The sequence below is a fragment of the Crocodylus siamensis genome, chromosome 5, assembly GCF_052110815.1.
Source record: "Crocodylus siamensis isolate JL-2025a chromosome 5, ASM5211081v1, whole genome shotgun sequence".
Taxonomy (NCBI): Eukaryota; Metazoa; Chordata; order Crocodylia; family Crocodylidae; genus Crocodylus; species Crocodylus siamensis.
In genome coordinates this window covers 132,369,161-132,389,292 of record NC_143399.1, presented here as the reverse complement: position 1 = coordinate 132,389,292, position 20,132 = coordinate 132,369,161, and the positions used below count along the sequence as shown (strand labels likewise).

The following is a 20,132-nucleotide window of genomic DNA, read 5'->3' as shown; positions in this document are numbered from 1 at the left end:
AACGGGGTCACCTTTTCTTTGACATGCTATAATATGCCTCCGGGCTTAATTTATTAATATTCCATCTCAATAGGGATAACAGACTGGCAGCATTTGCCTGAACTGCCCTTGCCTGCTAACAGGTGCTTGCTGATACTGCTGGAAAGTGTTAAGATGCTTCTGTTGACTCATTGAGACAGATGGATCATTATCCCACTTGGAGATAAAGGGCGGGGAGGAGTGAATCTATAGAATCTAGGGTGTGGGATGGGCAGTCCTGAGGGAACCATCACAAGCAGCCAATTCTGGGGAGAAGCTCAGGGTTGATCTTTATGCTGTATTACTGTTAATTCATTTTTTGGCTGATATAACTCATCTCTCTCCTTTGAGCCACACATTCAGGCTGCATCTAAAACGTGTCAATTCTTTCTGCACAGTATTGTGGACACCTTTTCTCTCAGTCCAGGCTGCCAAACTCTTGTCCAACCCCTAATCAGATTACACCTTATTTCCTATAACTTCCTCCTCTCTAAACTGTATGCCTGCAGCCTCCCTGACTTCAGGTCATTCCAGCTCCTGGCACCAATATCATCTTGACACATCCTGCTCACAGTGTCATTTCCATTGTTAAGTCTCATCATTGGCTTCACCTCTTACACTGCATCAAACACAATTTTCTTGTCCTCACTTTCAAAATCCCTTGCAATCTATCACAGCCTGACCTGTCTGAGCCTTTACCTTATCACCAGCTTGGCTCCCACATTTGGTTTGCCAATTATGTCAGCCTCTGGCAAGACAAGTTATCTGCTAAGAACTTCTGCAGCATTTCCCATGGGTGGGGCAAGACTCCAAGGGAAATTTTAAAAGCTACACTTTAGCCTTCCTCAAGTCCCTCCCCCAAACTCAACCCCCCCATCCCCGAACAAAGCACACAGCAAAGTACAATTTATTAGTGACTAGGATGGTGATGCTGGGAGGGGGGGGAAGGGGAGAGGTATATATTGGGTAGATTTCTTAGTTGTCTTAATAAAAGTATCATCTCTAAACCAAGAGTGCTAGAATTCTTATTTCTTCTAGGCTGGTAATAAGCTCTTAACAGCTATATATCTCCTATTATTTGTACCACCATATCCTATGTCCACCCTGAGCCCATGCCTTCTTTGTCTCATCTGTATGTCTTGTCTTTCAAACAAGGTTTTTGTGCATGGACTGTCATTACTAAGCCCTGTATGGTTGGTATGGTGAGCCCCAACCTTGTGGCTTTTGCATTACTTCAGTATAAATCTCAGTCTATCTGTGGTGCTTTTATGGTTTACATCACCTTGGAATCTGACTACCTCAATCTTTAGTTTGCCCCCTCACACCCTGTAAACTACTATCATCCCCATTTTACAGATGAGAGAAAGAGGCAGAGAGAGATGTTTATTCTGCACCCCCCCCATGTACTTGCTTTCACTGAATGCTGTCACCAAAGCCCAGCATTTAAGAAGTGTGGCTGAGCTACTCTTAGGCTCTTGGTCCTGGCCATGCTTCTTTGCATGTGGTCAGAGGCACCCTAAGATGATTACACTAATTCACAGGCTTTGGTGCATACTGAGCAGAAGTGAGTATGCAGAGGGTGCTTCTTGGCTGCAACCTCAGGCGTGGCAGGAAGGTGACATAGACATGCCCAAAGGGACTTGCCTACAGGAATGTAGAAAGTCTTCATGGGAGTGGAGAAAGAAACCCAGGTCTCCTAGGGCTTAGGCTCACACCATTGGGTCATCCTTCCTTTCTAGTATAGATCATTAATAACAATAACAATAATGATGATAGTGATAAAACCAGGTGGTGGGGCTTTGTTTCAGAGCTGACTGGGAGTGACGCAGTATATAAACCATTCAATTTTGTAAATAAGGAGCTACTTTTTAATATATTGTTATGGTAAATATTTAAATTTTCAAATGACAAACTAATAAAACAAGCATTAAAAATGGCTAGTTTGTGTACAAATATTTTGCAGGACAATGTAATATGTAATTACATTAACTGTTCTCTAATGCTGATAATTGACAGTATCGGACCTGTGAACTAAACAATTAATTGTTTATTCAATGGATTTAATCTATTTTCCTCAAGCAACCAATACTATAATGAAGCATGCAACTTCTGATAAATCAGAGATAAGACAAATAAAAAATAAATAAAAGTAAAGGCTCTGAAATACAATGCTCAGAGTGTAATTTGAACCCTGCCTAAAATGGGATCACGATATTCTACTTCACAGCCATTCTACTACCTTGATAGATGTTACAATGATTTACAGTTTTAATTGTGTTTGTACCTGTGCAGTCCAACCTATAGGTTCTATTTTGGTCTCTGCAACTCTATGGGTGACAGCAGACCAGTGGTCCTCCGCCTTTTCTGGACTCAAGTCTCTCCTCACTGGACCCAAGGCACCCCTCTGTATCTTTCATTAGTTGGGTAGCACCCAATTTCAAAAACTAATTTTTAAAGTGTTTACTTCCTTGCAGAGCTGGGCCTGGCAGTGGAGATGGAGGATTCTCCAGGCAGGGACAAGCCAGAGCCTGTGCTTATCTGCTTAGTTTATCTGCTCACACCTCAAGGAACCATTCAAAAGATATGGTACCATGCCAGGGTACCCCTGCTGATCATCACTGCACTGAAGTCCTTTAATTCCTCTATGCCTCCGTTCCTTCACCTATGAAATAAGGGTAATGAAACCTCCTGAATAGAGCTCCCAGAGTTGTGTCCACGTGAGTGCAGACATTTGTTTCCCTGGGGACAAGAAGCAGTAGCACACCTTGTGCCGCTGCTTCTTGTCCCTGGGGAATGCCTGTGCCACGCATCCTTTGGCGTGTGGCAGATTACCTTGGGTGGGGTAGGGGAGGCTGGGGCCAGCAACCCCTTACCTGGGGTCCTGGGGGCCTTGGGGAACTGCAGCTGTAGCACTCCTGCTGCACTGAGCCTGGCCATCTGTTGGAGTGTGGCTCCGGCCACCCAGATGCAGGTTTTGGGCAGTGTGCACTGTCCCCACGTGTGCTGCCCTGCTTTTTTCACGTGGGTTTTTTTTACCCTGGGATTTCCCAGGGTCAAAATCCCCGCCACACACACTGCTACTTTGCAGTGCAGGGAACACCTGAATGTGTGGTGCTGCAGATGGGTCTGGGACGCCACATACTGCATGGCCACGTTCATCTGGACATGGCCAGAGTTCTAATTGAAAACACTTATGTAGGAGGTAGGTATTATTATTACTATTACCTAGATAAGAACAACAAACAATTTTAAGTGTGTTAGCCCATTTTTCCATGTCTGACTGGATACAAAGATTAATTACATCTATGATCAATACATCAGTGCAATATCTGCAAATGACCTTTGTGGTCAGAAAATTCCAACTAATGATCTGCCATACCATTTCATACCATTGTCCCATTTTGTTTAATGAGCTTTCCATAAAAAGGACTAGGCATAATGTGCTCATGCATTCCCAACCTGAAATAAGTTGTCATCTAACAATTTGTTACAGTGGTAGTAGTTTAAACTATCCTGAATTAGCAACGTAACATAATTTAAAATTTGCTTGGCAAATTATCTTCCCCTTGAAAAAATCTCTTCCTTTCTCCCCCTACACACATCCCTCTAAATCTACTAAGTGGAGTTCTGGGAGCTGAGAGGAAAGGAACTAGAGCATAGCCTGAGAACATTTGCCACCCACATGTTGCACTGGTGCACCTGTTCATGGGATTATTTTACTTTAAAATTTAGAGTCATCCCAGATCCTTATTCCAAAATCCTGATGTGATAAAATTTGCTCTCATGACAGGTCAAACCACTTTGACATTAAGTTGTTTTGTCTGCTATTTACTACATTACACCTCCCTTTTCACCTGTCCATGGGCTTTCACAGATACATAACAGAAATTAAACTCCTATTCATACAAATCATTGTTGCTGTACGTGTGACAAAGAAAAGCAGGAAATGCTATACAGATGCTCATGAAAAAAACATGCAAAAATGACCCAAAAAGGTCACAGTATTCTTAAAATAGGGGAGTAGAAATGTACAAACTGAAGCTAGACATAAATGTGCACCAAAATCCAGACCCAAGTTGTGTGGAATTTCAGAATCAGACTTCTGCTCTGAACATTGTGTTTGACATAGATCTCTAGTGATTTGTATAAAAATCCTGCATACACTGAATAGATGAGGGCCCAGACACAAACCTGCTTTTGTACACAGGTCCATCTTGAACCAGCACTGAGTGAATATGGGTTTTGCCTTGATTTACTTAGACAATGACTTTAAAGGGAAAACATTGGAGGCCAATTCACTTCTCTCTTTGTGGTAGGTTGTACTTTACTCAACTAGAATACCTGGAAATACTTTCAGAATAAGCTGAGTATGGGATTTTATCATGCCTTTTATCTGCAAAAAGTGGGGTTAGTACCAACTTTACAAGGCAGTGGTAGAGCCCCTACTGCCTAACTTCTTACTTAGCTACTTGTTTTTAGACATGAAGAACTGGGCCTTAATGCCTGCACAGCACTTTGTAATCCTAGAATGGAAGGCACTATAAAAGTATAAAGTATTACAGTGAATAAAATTACAAGTTATGGGGCCCTTTTTCACACTGGTGAGCTCTCACTCTTGCAAGCAGTACCACTGAAACCAGTGAGATTTTATAAGCAAATGATGAGTGAAGACTCCTCACTCTGACTTAAAGATCTTTTTCCCAAGCCTGGTATGACTTGAGAGCTGGCCCAGCCCATAGCCCATGCACTCAGGAGTGGGTACGCGTTGTTATTAATATCCTTTCTTTCCAGAAGAAACTTCCTGTTAAGACAACAAGGAAAGACAGAGTGCAGGGAGTCATGGCTCTGGATATTCTCTAGAGCGTGGTGCAGTTACAGCCCTCACAACTGGGAAGTAAATACCGGTAATGCCACTGTTTAGTCCGTACTGCTGTATTCCTTGCCCCCTGTCAACTCCTATTCCTTCTGTCATTCTACAACTGTCCATTTTCATGACTCTACTTGCCAGACTGCAGCAGAGAGAATGTGAAACAGGGTGTCAAGAGTAGACACCCTACTCTACAGTCTAGAATACAAAATGACACCAAAATGGTTATAAAGCTGACTTTTTAAAAACATAAATCTTGCATTAACTTAGTATAATCAGCAGGTTTATGTTTCTTGCAATTGTTTTTATGCTTAAATCTTTTATACAGGGATTAATTGTCCTCCTGCATATGATGCTGTGGATGAATCATTTACAAAAGTGCATTCTCTCTCTAAATCAGAGTTTTGAACCTCTAGTTGCCAGGCAAGGGCTGTGATCCTGGGAATCTTTCTTTCTAGGCTGCTGGAACTCTCTTTTGTGAGCAGCGAGATCCCCGTCTTTCCGAACAAAGTAACGTAAAAGAACAGGATATACACAAACAGACAAAGAACAGCCAAGGAATGAGGCTTGACAATTTTACAGCATTTACTCCTATGTTTTTCTTTTTCTCTTTTTGTAAAGTATATGAAGGGAACACCTATACAAGTCAATTTGCAAATGATCTTTCCCTTTCTGCTTTCCAAACACCAGCTGCTTTGCCCTATCAGAAAACCACAGTAATGAGCGCAGTTGAAACATACCAATAAAATCAGGTTAAACTAAGGATGAAAGACTCCAGTTTCCTACTCATCACTTTTGTCAGGGTGCTCAGACAATCACTTGGTATCTCTTACTGTAGTAGCATTGGTGAGAAGAGCAGAGGTAAAAGACAACTTCCAAAAGATCCACAGCAAGTGGAAATTCCACTTGCCCCCACATACCTGGCCCTGCCTCCTGCCCAAAAGAACAGCAAAACATCCTAATTTGCATCAAGAGGGCAGAGACTGCAGAGACACAACTTCTTGGAGGATGGAAAAAATCTTCAAACAAGGTGGGGTGGTAGCTTGAAAGTTGGGGTGTCTTCTTCTCACAGCTGGTTGGTGGAGGAGGTAGGGACCAATGCCTCTTTGGACCTCTTCCTCCCAGAGGTGGCACTTGGGAGGCAATTTAGGTGGCAATTTAAAGGTGGCAATTTAAAAAGACCCAAGAGACAAAAAACACAACAACTCCAGTTCAATTAGCTTGAAGCAAAGATACTCAAGGTGGCAAGGGCCAAGCCACAAGAGGCTGGTCAAAGTCTCCCCTACAGCTCTTCACTGTTATTCCAGTGTCTTCCCACCCATTCCAGTGGTTGGAGTTTAATTTTTAAATGCCAGCAGGGGCTATGTCTTTTCACCTGTCAGGAATAATACAAGGCACTTACTATCTATGGCTAGCAAGCCTGGTACAAACACAGTAGGACTTGGGGTTGCTTTTTTTAATTGGAGTATGTGCACCACACTTCCCCTGACCAGGCTGAAGCTGGTTCCTTATTCCCATTTTCTTATTTCTGCTTCATTGCTCCTTATTCCAGTTCCTTTTTCAAGGCCAGGCCAATCTTTACACAATTAAAGGCTATAAGAACAAATTCCACTAGCTAAAGAGTTTGAATTTCAATCAGAAATGTCTCGTTACTAATCAAAATGTAAAATAATATCACGGATCAAGTGTCTACCTAGCCCTGAATAAGGGAATCAGGTTGTATCTGTATTGGTCGTGAGCAGCAGCTCCCAAACTGACAAACTGCACCAACAATTTAAAGTGATACAACCTTAAGTACCACCAGCAAATTTCTGTCATATAAAGTAATTCTATGAAATCTGTTAACGTGTATCACTGACAGATTGTCCGTGTCCCCCTGGTGATACCCATACCCCAGATGGAGAACCGCTGGCCTAGAGGCAAAAGGAATCGAAACTCCTGGAAGAGGCATTACTTTTTATTATTAGACCAACTATTTGTCGATGAATTATTTTATTTCTTTGCAAGCTTTCTGACGCATTCACCCTGAATAAAGGCAGGCAAGGTTCTTTGGGTAAATAATCCAATATATTTTATTAGACCAACTCAAATAGCTGGAACAGGGCCAGTCCAACCATTAGGCGAACTAGGTGGTCGCCTCGGACATCAAAATTATATGCAGAACAAAATAGCATGAACACCATCTAAATAACAGCCCTGGCCAGCTACGGCTCCACCTTGGTCCGAGGCCTTTGTTTCGGTAAGGGGAGAAACATGGGCAACTGGTGCCTCCGGAGTCTGAGGGGGCACCAGATTGCTGAGGGGGGGAGGGGTGTCCCCCAGTGGCCGACTGCCAGTATACCGGCTGGTGCATGGCCAATCTCAGGGGGTGCATATGCACTCCCTACGTGTCAGTAGTGGGGAGAAGATCTCAGAGGAAAGATCACTAGCATGGCCCACCATCGCAGCTAGTACGTCCACACAGTTACATCAAGGGATTGGACGTGGCTTGAAGTACACCTCATGGATCTCTGGCACGCCCCTCGCGACTCCTACCTTTTCAACTCCCAAGCGGACTTATGACAAGAGCATACGGCTGGCAACCTCATCCTACAAGAGATATTTGGGGGGGGGGGGGGGCGCCAGCGCGCTATTTACCCTCTGACCGGCGCTGAGTCGGAAACCTTCTTCTTTGCAAGCTTTGGGGCACGAACACCCTTGGTCGGGCTGAGGAAGCTGCAGTTGGTGTGTGCTCCTCCTGGAGGGAACAAGGAGCAGAGATGAGGGGGTGAAATGACCCCAAACCAGACCTGCCCTCAGATGAGGGGCACTTCTGTGAGTGGGAATCGAGGCTCCTGGGGCAGGTGGAGAGTGGGCAGAGCAGGGATCCCCTTCGCCCTGAGGGAGAGGCGGTCGGGGCGGGGCGAGGCGGGGGCGGAGGCTGAGGCTGAGGCGGGCGGCAGCCGCTGCTGCTGTGACACGCGCTGCCTCTCGGCTTCTCCCGGCCCCAGCCCCGCTCCCACCTCCGGCGGGCGAGCGGGCGGCGGCGCCTCGCTCCCCAGATGGCAGCCGGCAGCGCCGTGCAGCCGCTGTCGCCGCCTTCTCCCGGTGCCGACACCGCTGCCGGGCTCTGATCCGGGCCATGCTGCTGCCGCCGGCGCTGCTGCTGCTGCTGGCCGCGGCGCCGCCGCCCTGCCGGGGCTGGGAGCAGCGGGACCTCTACCTGCCGCCCGGCAACTCCTCCTCGCGCGCGCTGCCCGGCCTCGCCCTGGGGCTGGGGAAGGAGGCGGAAGGCGGCAGCGGCCCCAGCGCGGAGCCTTTCCCGTCCGCGGCCCCCCGTGGGCGGCCGGAGCCGGAGCCGGAGCCGGGGCCGGGGCTGGAGCCGGAGCCGGAGCCAGAGCCCGCCGGGGCTCAGCAGCAGCAGCAGCAGCAGCAGGTGGCGGAGCCGCACTGCAACATCAGCGTGCAGCGCCAGATGCTGAGCTCGCTGCTGGTGCGCTGGAGCCGCCCGCTGGGCATCCAATGCGACCTGCTGCTCTTTTCCACCAACAGCCACGGCCGCGCCTTCTTCTCGGCCGCCTTCCACCGCGTGGGGCCGCCGCTGCTCATCGAGCACCTGGGGCTGGCGGCGGGCGGCGCCCCGCAGGACTTGCGCCTCTGCGTGGGCTGCAGCTGGGTGCGGGGCCGGCGCATCGGCCGGCTCCGCGGGGCTGCCGCGCCCTCCTCCTCCTCCTCCTCCTCCTCGCTGTCCTACCCGGAGCCGGGCCAGCTCTGGCTGCAGGGGGAGCCGCTCAATTTCTGCTGCCTGGATTTCAGCCTGGAGGAGCTGAAGGGCGAGCCGGGCTGGCGCCTCAACCGCAAGCCCATCGAGTCCACGCTGGTGGCTTGCTTCATGACTCTGGTCATCATCGTGTGGAGTGTGGCCGCCCTCATCTGGCCCGTTCCCATCATCGCCGGCTTCCTGCCCAACGGCATGGAGCAGAGGAGGAGCACCAGCGCCTCGGCCACAGCTGGCGCCGCTGCCAAGTAGCCCCCCCGGAACAGCTGGCGCCGCTGCCCTGTCCCGGGACACCCGTGGCTGGGGGAAGCCACCTCTCGTCCCCCACTCCCCGGCGTGTGTGGTGCGAGCTGGCCCGAAACTGGGCTGGGCTGGATTGGCTGCCTTTTTTACTCTCCACTTCCCCTTTGGTGTTTCGACCCGGCTCAAAAAAAAAAGAAAAAGGTTTTTTTAGGTGTTTTGTTTTTCCCGCCTTTTTTTTGGCAGAGCACGGAAGCCTTGCCCCAGGGGCGCTGGGCACAAAACAGCTGAGGCAGGAGCCCCTTCTGGGCAGGGGATGTAGAGCTAGATCAGCCCCCTCCTTTCATGTGCTGTGATTCATAGCAGGAAAATGACTAACTCCTGTGTATTTTGGTGTTTTCTAGAGCTCAACAACTGTTTTAAATGAACCTTTTAGTAAAAAAAAAGAACAAAAAAAGATCCCCCAGGCAACCCCCTTGCCCCTGTTGAATTGCAGCTGTTGTAGTAATAGTAGCTCTTTGTACCTGAATCCACTTTGTTCTCTTTTTCCACCCCCCAATGGGAATCTTTATTTTTAGCCTCCACTCCTCCAAAAATTCCTGCCCAGGCATATACATTGAAGGTCTGGGTGGCCCTCATGCATACACCATGATCCAGGAGGATCCATGGTTGCCACATTATTATGATTAGTATTATTATTCTGGCAGGGTTTGAACCCGCTTTACTGTCTATTGTTATTGCTAACACTGAACTTTAAATGACCTTTTAACACTGTATTTGAGAGACTGTGTTTGTTACTGTAGTTCTGCATTCCTTGGCTTTTAATACAGGGATTTGTTTCCCCCCTCTCCTTCCCCCCACCCCCCTGCCAAATCCAGTCTTTAACTTTGCATCAGTTTAAACTTAAAAGAAGCAGTGCTGCCTTCGGACAGGTGGCTTTGAGGTTTCTGCTGCTGCGCAGAGCTTCTGCAAAGGGCAGTAGTGATAACTAGCTCTTGCTCTTCAGGGGACAGCAGATGACGCATGTGTCGTATCCGCGGACTAGGGGGAAAAAGTAGAGTATTGGAGTCCTGACAACCTGCTCAGGTGACTCTTGGTGGTGGGGAAGGGGAAGAAATAGCCAGATAATGCCTTTTCTTCCCTTCCACCAGTTCTAGGGGGATGAAGAGGAAGGGGTAAATCAAGTGCAGTAGACTTTTACTCCTCAAAAATAATACTAAAATTGAGGGCCCCTTGACCAGTGCTTGGGGCAGTACCATTATAGGAATCTAATGGGAAAAGAGGATGTTTTGAGATAGAAGAGTTAGCTTTTCACGTGGGGATGCTCCTGAATGATAGAATCTCTGTCTTTCATGTTGGTCTTTGGCTACTATATATCTGGTAGCATTTCTGAAACCTATGGGTAAGGGGTCATGACGGGATAGATAGGTGAGCAGTGGCATGGTAGTTTTTTGGGGGAGGCATTTCTGCCAGAGTGGAAATGAAGGATTCAGCAAAGCTTCCTAGTCTCCAAATTGGTCAGGCTGGGCTGTCACTAAAAATGCCCTTATGCTGCAGGTGTTATTAGGACAGTTGTTCATTTTTGGCGAGGAGGTAAGGGAAATATATTACAAAGCTAGGATTAGATTCTGTCTGACCCCTGTGCAAATAGCAGAGAGAGAGAGACACAGAGAGAAATTTAAGAAAATAACTTTCTTGTTCTTCCCTCCATAAAATCCAACCACGATGACAGTCTCAAATGTCCCATGCCTCAAAAGCTTTGTACAAGCTAAAGAAAAGTTTTATTTGAACCCTTTAGCCCTTCAAGGGGCCACATCCTACTCATTTTGCATTATAGGGATAGTTCAGCTGAAGTCAGAGACCAACCATGTGAATAAAATAAGCAAGATTTGTGCTAGGATTTTTCTCTAGTTTTTCCCCCACCCTCAGATGCCAGCATATTATTTGGTTTGTTGGAAGCTGGGACATATGAGCTCAAGCTAGTGGCGAATTTTGTACATGAACATTTATCTATCTTCTAATACCGTTTTGGGTAATTAATACTGTTAGTGTTGGTTTGAAATATTAGAGGGATTAAACCTTTTAGAATTGGGAGGAGTATTTTGTGTAATGGGGTATAAAGTATTTTACTCCTTTCATTGAAAAGCAAAAAGAAAAGGATTTGCTTACATTTTACCTACGATTTCCTGCATAAAAAAGGAATGAAACCTGTTAGAATTGGGAGGAAGGTGGGTAGAGGGTTGTAAGTCAATTATTTTATCAATATTAGAAAAAAAAAGAAAAATATTAACAAAGATGTGCAATATTTTCTAGCACATGAAAGTATTGAGAGAGAGTGCAGATGCAGTGCAGTAACTGCACATCTGGATGTATTACAAAAATAAATTATGTAGGTATTTTTAAAATCTTGTTCCAATGGTTTATCCTGCGGCCTTCCTTTTGACCTCAATGGGTATATAGCCTGAATAAACACTACAATACTGCAGTCTTCTTAAGAAGAAATATATACATACATACCTACCTACCAGGAGAAATATACGTTTTGCCTATTGATATGAAGGGCATCCTGTCCCATTGTACACTTCCTTCTTGGTTTTGTGAGAAAGAGAAATGCTTTGCTATTTCTGTCTTACAAGGATTAAGTTTTCTGCAGGAATGAGCACCACACAAAAAGTAAATATTTGCTTTGGTGACTGATAAGCCTCTTTAAATTAAAAAAGGTATAAATGTCCCAGGGGAATGTAGTATCCAGTTAAACTTTTGACAGGATGTTGACAGAGCCAAGTCTAAGTGCTATAGAGCCTTGTATATAGATAATGAAAGGTGCAGTGAAGATTTATAACACCAACAAAATATTTTGGTTGATAATGCCACACCTAGAGACAACCTCCTCTTCAACTAAAGGGCTTGATGGTGCAAAGTGCTGAGACCTCTGTTCTTGATCCAGTTAAACATTTAAGCATGTGTTCAAGTGCTTGAGGCCAGACTGTCTTGTTGTTTACACTATTTTTATCAATAAAGCTCCACTAATGTCACACAAACTTCACCAATAGAAGCAAGCTTATTGGTTCCAAATGAAACTGCCATTTGGAATAAGCTACTCCATTATTAAAAACTTCTTCATTTACACTGCGACACCCAATAAAAACTCTGTCAAGAATAACTTAAAAGGTTACAATAAAAAGGACACAAGGGTATGTAGTGTAGGACATGTCACCTACCTCAAAGATCAACTTGAATATATATTTTATGACTCTGCAGCTCTGAGTACTGGAAAAAGTTTTGGTGTTTTAATTAAAAAAGATGGAAGAAAAAGAATGTGTTTACACTGTCCTACAAATTTTCTGCATAAAAGATGGCAGCCATTAAAACAATTAGTATTTCAGCTGTTTGGATCATGTTCAAAAGAAAAAAACACTTAGATAAATCCCATCTACAAGATGTATTAAAGTCATTTGCCCTAGGGATATCAGTATCAGGGTAAAACGACAAGGGGTCCTTCTGCCTAGCCTGGAGATGCATCTCTTTGAATTGCGATAATCCTTGGAAGACCTCTGTTTCAAAGCACATCCACCAGCACTGCCTCTGGACTCAAAACTCCTGCTCACTGAGGCTCCATGAAGTGGCAAGTTCCATGAAGCAGAGGGACCCAGAATCCATTGTAAGGAACCAGAATTAATTTGCTCTAATCTACTGTACTAAGCAACTTCCATGCCTGTAAAAGGTGGGAGCAAGATTTGTTCCCTAAAAAAGAATGTTTCAGAGTTCAGTATGTGGTAATAGTAGTATCCCAAGATCGCTAACAGTAAAGTGATTACTAGATTTTAAAATCCAAGTGATTATGATAATTTAGTTTAACCTGCATATTACAAGCCACAGAGCTTACTCTGCTATTCCTGTGTCTAACACAATACTAATAATAATAGTACCCTTTCTTTTTCTAACTTCGTTCTAGACCAGGAGTTCTCAACATTTTTAGACTCAATGAACCCCTTGGAGAAATACCAGCTTTTAGTTTTTATTTGTTTCTTGACTATGGAAAAAATAATAGAGCGGTTCTTCTGTTCCAGTGAATGTACAAAGATCACAATGTGTCCAAATGTGTTTAACATTATGGATTCCTATTTAAAATCTCTTGGTTTCTCTTGTGAATCATGTTTGCCTACCTAACAGTGCTAATATGATACCCACAGCACCTTTGAAAGGATCTTAAAGCATCCTGATTGAAAAAAAAATCAGTGTTCTAAACACTGCTATGACTCAGTCCTGTAGTTCTCATTCATTTGACTGAGAATGGAGAGTTGCAAGGATATTTTGGTGATCTCTTATTGGACCAACCATATAACTGGGAGAGAAGTTAGACAAGCTTTTGGGTGCGGAATGTCCTCCTTTGGGTCTGGGAAAGAAGTCAGGCATGAAGACTGGAAATTCGTCTAAGGAGGATCAGATCCATGGTGATGTAAACTGATGTTTCTTGAAGACTGCAAGAGAAGGATTACTTACCTCTTTATAAACATTTTTATTCTTGGGAGCACCTACTTTTGGCCTTGGTTTGCATAAGAGGAAGTTGAAAAGAGAGGAAAAAAAGTTGGGGGAAAACGCAAAGAAAAAATGTTCTCTGCCAAGTCTGGAAAGAGTATTCTTCTGTAAGTGATATTTAATTTTCTTTTCAATTATTTACATTTGTGGGAAAGCAGGACTAAGCATTGCACTCTTGGAGGTGAACGTGGGGGTAGATCTTTCTGTCCTGTGTAACAGGACCTGCCTTCAAAGGTGGTTGTGGCACTCCCTGGAGGCCACACTAGGCCCATTTATACTCTGGCTTATAAGGTTGGGTATTGCCCTACCTTTGCCTGCCACGCAATGATGGCAAATAAATAATCATTTGGGAGGCTGTCCTCAGAAAAACAGAGTTTAGCCTTAGATGCCTCCTTCGGCCTTACTCATCATTGGGTGGCCAGTCTGGCCCAATCTGCACTGGTCCTTTCAACAGCTGGCCTCCCATTCTATTCTCTCTCTGTCCAATCTAAGGCCCAATTAGTCCTAATTGCTCTTTGGCCTTTTGGCCCTACCTTAGCTTGCCCCTCACTGCAGTTCAAGGGTTCATCTTGTTTATACTGTCTATCCTGAACAGACTACTGGCACTCCTGAAGTACCAATTGGAAGCAGTCCCAGCTCCCTTTGGGTTCATATGCACACTATCAGCTCTGTCCCTGAAGGAGGCCATCCTGGGCAGGCTGTCACAGCATCACAGGGCTGCTATTTAGAGCTATGTGAAATTTCACCGGGTGTTTCATTTTGACGCTGTTTTGACTCATTTTGAGCTTGAAACAGCAAAATCAAAACAAAACAAAAGGTTTGAAACAGCCTTGAAATGAAACAAGGGCACTCGAAATGTTGTGAAAGTTTCGAAACATTTCGAGTTTTGAAGCTGGGCTTGCCTGCAGTGAAACAGAAAGTAAGGAGGGGGAGGAAGAGAAGGGGGGAAGGACTGCTCTGATATTGACATGTATAGCTGACCAGTGACTGTGATCCTTCCCTCAGGTCCCTTCCAATCCCATGCTCTGAGGGAGGAACAGAAAAACAGCTGCACCTTAACACACACAGTCATACATGTCAGCAGCTTTGCTTGTCAGCAGCTTGAGGTGCAGTTTCCCAGAAACCCCTGCACCTAACTCCTTGAAACTTGACCAGCTTCGTGGCCTCAGCAGGGGCTACCATCCCTGCAGTTTTTACCTTCCCCTTTGCAGGTTATACTAACCTGCAAAGATTGAAACAGTTCAGGCTCAGGCTTTTTGAATGCCTGTCGCTAGCTCAGAAGCTCAGTGTACATAAACAACTGTCAAAATAGCCAGAACTGGTTTAAGATAAACCTGATTGGATGTAGTATCAGACTTGACTGATTTAGGTCAAACCAACTTACGGGACTTCTGTCCCAGATCCTTTTCCAGTTCAAGTTAACTCATATTCCCCCAGCATCCCAGGATGCTTTGCAGCCCTGGGCTGTGCTGTCTGCTCTAGTGAAGCAAAAACTGCCCTACCATAAGGACTGCCCCACCCCTCTGCTCCAAAGCCTGCTTCCTGTCTGTGTGTGTCAGCCCATGGTGGGGAGAGACAGGGGAACAGACCCCCAGATCCTCCTAGCCTGGGTCTACATAGCGCAGGGGCTTTTTACCCTTCCACAACCCTTTCCCCACCAGGGGCAGCTTGGGGAGCTGAGATAATTCCTCACCCCGCTCCCCTACACAGCTGCTTGCCTTAGCTGCTGCCACAGGAGGGATGGGGAAGGAGTTCCCAAGGCCATGGTTTTGCTGTTGTCTGAGGCAAAAGCAGCTGGTGAGAAGTGGGAGAATTTCCTCCTGCTCCCTGAGCTGTCCTGGGTTGTCCCTGAGACTCACAGGGGCTGAGGGAAGCAGCTGTGGGGTTCAAGAGGGAAGAATTCCCCTCAGCTCCCTGGGGCTGCCCAGGGCTGGGAGACCCTGGGCTGGGGTGGGGGGAAGGCCTCCAAGGCAGGGGCTGCCTGGTGTCCCCCACTGGACTTCTCCCGCTCTCCTGTGGCAGCAGCTGAAACCAATCAACAGCTGGAAGGGGGAAAGGGGGGAATTCCCTTCAGCTCTCCAGGGCTGCCCAGCTAAGGAACCCCAGCAAGGGGGAGGGACCCCTCTGAGGCAGGGGGTCCCCCATGGTGGGCCAGCACCTGGACAGGGTGTCCTCAGTCCCCTGTGTGGGAACAGCAGGAGGTTTGGAGCATGTACTGGGGAGCCAACTGGGGCTGGCCCCACCTGGCTGGGCTGGTAATGGCTAGTAGGCTGGGAGGCATGCTTTAGTGCCCCCTGCCTACTGACCTAGGTCAGTATGGGGCCCCCCTACTCCCCGCCTTTCTTAATCGAAAACTGAACGTCAGTTCAGTTCAGTGGCAATGCATAGGGGGTGCATGTGCGCCCACTGAGAGCACTGGTGCATCCCCTCACAGCAGCATTCCCCACTTAGGCGTTGGGCGGGGGGGGCAGGCGGGAGTGCTGGTGCCCCCCAAGAGCACCAGCCAGGGAGTGGGGGTGCCAGGAGAAGTGCTGCTGGCACTTCCGGGCACGTCCCTGGCCCATCTGGGCACGCCGCTGCCACTTCTAGGCAGCATTCCCTCTTAGAGCTGCTGACTGGCTGCTGGGGGGGTGGGGAAGTGCCCCCCGACTCAGGAGGCACCAGTTGCCTATGGTTTAGCTGGTATCAGTTCAATCTATGCAGCTTACTTTTTGACTGTCTGTACGTAGCCATGTCCTATGACACTCTTATCCAGGCACAGGGGCTATTCATTGGTATCATCAGTCCCACTCACTTTTCTGCAGCATTAATTAGCTGCCTGGAGCTCTGGTCCTGTAGCCTGCTGTTTGCAACCCAGAGTCCTGCAGCTCTTTAGCTCTGCTGCCTGGCCCTACTCTTAGTTACAGGGTTTGTAGCCCCTGTTTCACCCCCTTTATTGTCATTTGAAGTTTATCATTTCCTTTTTGGTCCCAAAAGTTGTCCATTCTTTTAGAGGGATTTTTAGATTTAGGGATTAATGTGCTCACTGTTTGACTAACAAATCATGGGTTCGTGTCTGGAAATTCTCATATTTCTAGAGCTGGTAGAAAGTGTTAGTTCTTTTCCATGGAATTTTCTCTAAGGCACTTGATTTTTTTCTATGTTCCCAGCAGAGTTTACTGCTTTTTCAACAAAAGGCCGAGAAAAAATATGGTACCTGGGAAACATTTTTAGTCAAAAACAATTTGAGTGTAACTACAGATACAGAAAAAATACTACATGCTATTAGGTTTCAAGATTTTCTATAAGAAAGGGGAAACCTTGAACCAGGGATTTTTCCATAGAGATGACATTGTTCCGTGGAGATGAAAAATTACAACCAAGATAAAAATTTTATATTAAAAAAAAATTATCTGGTGGAAGAGCTATTCCATCAAAACATTTCAGGTTGCCATATTTTTTTGTGCTGTTAGCAAGACTGCCCACAGAATTTTTTTTTCCAGGGAATTGGGTTTAGTGACATTCTGAGGGAAGGGTGAAAAAAATTTTCACCAGCCCTCTTAGAAATCCTATGGATAGCCATGCTTTGGACAGCTTTGCAAACCATTCAAATCATTCAAGTCTGAAATCTTGTGAAGTGAATGCAGTTCATTTATTCTGTTTCTAATCCTACCACAAAATCTAGGCTGCTAGACTTACTAGACGTAACAGAAGTCACCATTAAAGCTATGGCCAGACCAAAACTTCTGATTGAAATAGCTTCAAAATTTGATAAATCTCAGAGTCAGATTGGAACTATCTAGTTGAAGAGCTCACTATAAATACGGCAGAATACTCATCGGCTCTTAACCTTAGTGAGTGTTGTGAAAGTCAGGATTCACATCCAGATCTGTAATTTGAATCTGTGCTATCTCAATGGGATATTGATTGCAGTGGTTTAGCTGGAAGGGGTGACTTTCATTGTGTGGTATTTACATACCCAGCACCTAGCTAGTTTAAAATGTAATCCTAATGTGGACTCCCTGTGGATGTACTACCTTATAAGCAGCACTGATCTAGACTTCCTGTTTTGTTAGGTATCTTGTGGACCATAACTAGATTATACGTTGTCTAGGAAGGATTTCTCTATGAAGTTAAATTACATTTTCACTCACTGCAAGGTGAAGCTCACTGAAAGCACTGGGACACTACCTTGCTGATGTACCTCTTGGTGTTGCTTAGCAACATGAGTTGTTAAAATGGAAAGATACAAAAGAACATTGACAAATATAAAGTGACAAAGAAACAAAGAGCAGGAGAAAGAGCAGATGTACCTAGTCACATCTACTAAGAGGGCTAGAAAAATGGACGTATACATATATACATACACTCATATTGGCTGTGGAAGAGAGGGTGATTAAAATCAGAAAGAAACAAGTTGATGGGCAAGATAAAATTAAGAGCAGAGAATGGAGCCCTTTGCTGTGGTTGCTTTTTGTCTGAAAGGAACTGTAGGACAGGCGACCAAAAGGTTAAAATGTGAGGATTGAGTAGAAAAGGGAATAAGAGCTAGAAGAGAATCAGAAGGACTGAGAAAAATGAGGAAAGCTAAGACGGCAAATGGCACAAACAAAAGTCACAAGACACCAAGAAAACTTTCTACAAATCCAAGGAAATAAATTAACCTGTTAAAAGGACTACATTGTATTGCCAATGCTAGTTATGCTTTTGATTTTTTTTTAATATTGTGAAGAAAAACAGCTACAGTACATGGCTCTTTTATTTGTCACAAACAAATCAATAAAATGAAGGACTGGAATGGACCTTGAGACTCCACCTCTCCGCTTTGAGGCTGCAAAGATAGTTTGAAACATTTTTGCCTGTTCATAAAAATCTTGGGAAGTACACAGCCTCCCTCAATACCATGTTCCATTGCTTGACAGTCTACATAGTTAGAGGGTATTTTTCCCAGTATCTAACCCAAATCTTGCTTGCTGCAAATTACATTTGTTCCTTCTTGTCCTGTTTTGGGGAAATGGAAAACACTTGGTCACCATTCTCTTCATTATGTCCCTTTTCAGTCTCCCCAGGCTTGTCTACACGTGACCCTTTTATGCAGGATTAGCCTAAAATTGCCATTTTTAAGGTGTGTTTAGGGTACATGTCCACATGTGCGCCCTTAATGTTCCTTAAAAATGGAGATTTTAGACTAATCCCACCTAAATTTGATATCCGTTTAAAGCAAGTACAAATTTAGATGTGATTAGTTAAGTCGCATTAGTTCACGTTTAGACGCTTAATGCACATTAACGTAGTGTACGTCTGTGGATGCACACTGTGTTAATGTGCATTAGCGTGGCTACATGTGGGCTAATGAGACTTAGCTATGCAAGCCTAAATTTAATGTGTCTTAATTCACTTTAGTGCGTCTATGCGTAGACGCATGCCTAAATTACCTTAATGCACCTTAAACAAAGGTGCATTAAGTTTAGGCACGCGTAACTACACGTGTAGACAAACCCTCCTTTTCTAGAAGGAGCATATTCCTTTATTTGAAACTTTAAGTCATGTTTTCTACACCTGTTACTATTCTTTATCCTCTTCTCTGGATGTTCCCCCCCACTTTGTCTACCTCTTTTTTTAATGTATGGTGCCCCAAACTAGATTTAGTACTCCAGCGGAGGCTTCAAGCCAGACCAATGCAGTTTACAGAGACTGAAAAGTTGTGTTCTGTGTATTGCTATATATCATCCATCATCTATTTTAAGAATAGAATCTCTCTTGCTTCTTATGCTCTTCATTCCTTTCCTTAACTTCACTCCACCTTTTTTTCCTGTATTGTCCTTTAAATGTTTATTTCTTATACTCCTCCCCTTGCTCTCATTTATCTTGCCTTGATCTTCTAGCAAGTTTTCTTCTTACTTAATTTTTCCTTATGTCTTCCTCACAAATCTTTTGTGCTCTTTGCCCTGCCTGCCTGTCTGTCTAATCATGACCCCTCACCCACATCTTTTGGAAATGTTACCAAATACTTAATAGCCAAAGACCAATATGAGAGATGGAGATCCTATTATACAGAAGCATGCCCATGTGGGAAGCTAATGCTTCTCTCTCACAAACTCAACATGCCCTCATGTTCCTATACGGTACTGTCCTGGAACAGTTGTTAGGGGCCCTCAACTTTAATATTATCCTTTGAGCAGTAAATGTCTACTGCACTTGATTTATCCCTTCCTCTTCATCCCTAGAGCTGATGAAAGGGAAGAAAAAGATATCTGTCTATTTTTCCCTCTCCCCATCAGCAAGAATCACCAGAATGAGTTGGAGGGACTCTATTACTCTACCTTTTCTGCTTAGTGTTAGTCAATTGTTGGACATGTGTGAAGCAAGATCAGTTAGCACTGCTGCCTTTTAGAGAAGCTCTGTGCATCAGCAGAGACAATGAAGCCATTTGTCTCCACATGTCAGAAGGGACCACTACATCAGTTTAAACTTAAAACAAGCAAATTTAAAATTTGGATGTAGATATTGATAGCCTTTTCTAGAAGACTTATACACATGGAATAGCCAGGTATAATTCTGAAGCCTTGGTCTAGTAGAACTCCTGAGTTTTACTCCTAGCTGTCTTAATAATTGCTTCTGTGGCCTTGGGCAGCTTGCTTAGGACCTAAGGGTATTTTTCTTTTGTTTTTAAAGACAAGGAGTATATGCAGCACACTGAAGCTCTGTGTGTTCATCATTTCTGGACATCAG

General features: G+C 45.0%; 2 protein-coding genes and 1 long non-coding RNA gene across 4 annotated transcripts in view; 2 read left to right on the top strand and 1 right to left on the bottom strand.

Moving 5' to 3' along the window:
• Nucleotides 1-20,132, top strand: part of CDCP1 (CUB domain containing protein 1) — a 155,610-nt gene that overhangs the window by 12,911 nt on the left and 122,567 nt on the right. The window lies entirely within an intron of this gene.
• The window catches only part of LOC149864595 (uncharacterized), an 85,395-nt gene that overhangs the window by 48,499 nt on the left and 16,764 nt on the right, over nt 1-20,132 (bottom strand). The window lies entirely within an intron of this gene.
• On the top strand, nt 7,859-11,287 carry TMEM158 (transmembrane protein 158). The gene has a single exon (XM_090050438.1). The coding sequence runs from the start codon at nt 8,007-8,009 to the stop codon at nt 8,892-8,894; it is 888 nt and encodes a 295-aa protein (XP_089906564.1). The 5' UTR covers nt 7,859-8,006; the 3' UTR covers nt 8,895-11,287.

Coding starts and splice junctions, on each gene's coding strand:
- TMEM158 (XM_090050438.1), top strand. CDS start 8,007: ATGCTGCTGCCGCCGGCGCTGCTGCTGCTGCTGGCCGCGGCGCCGCCG.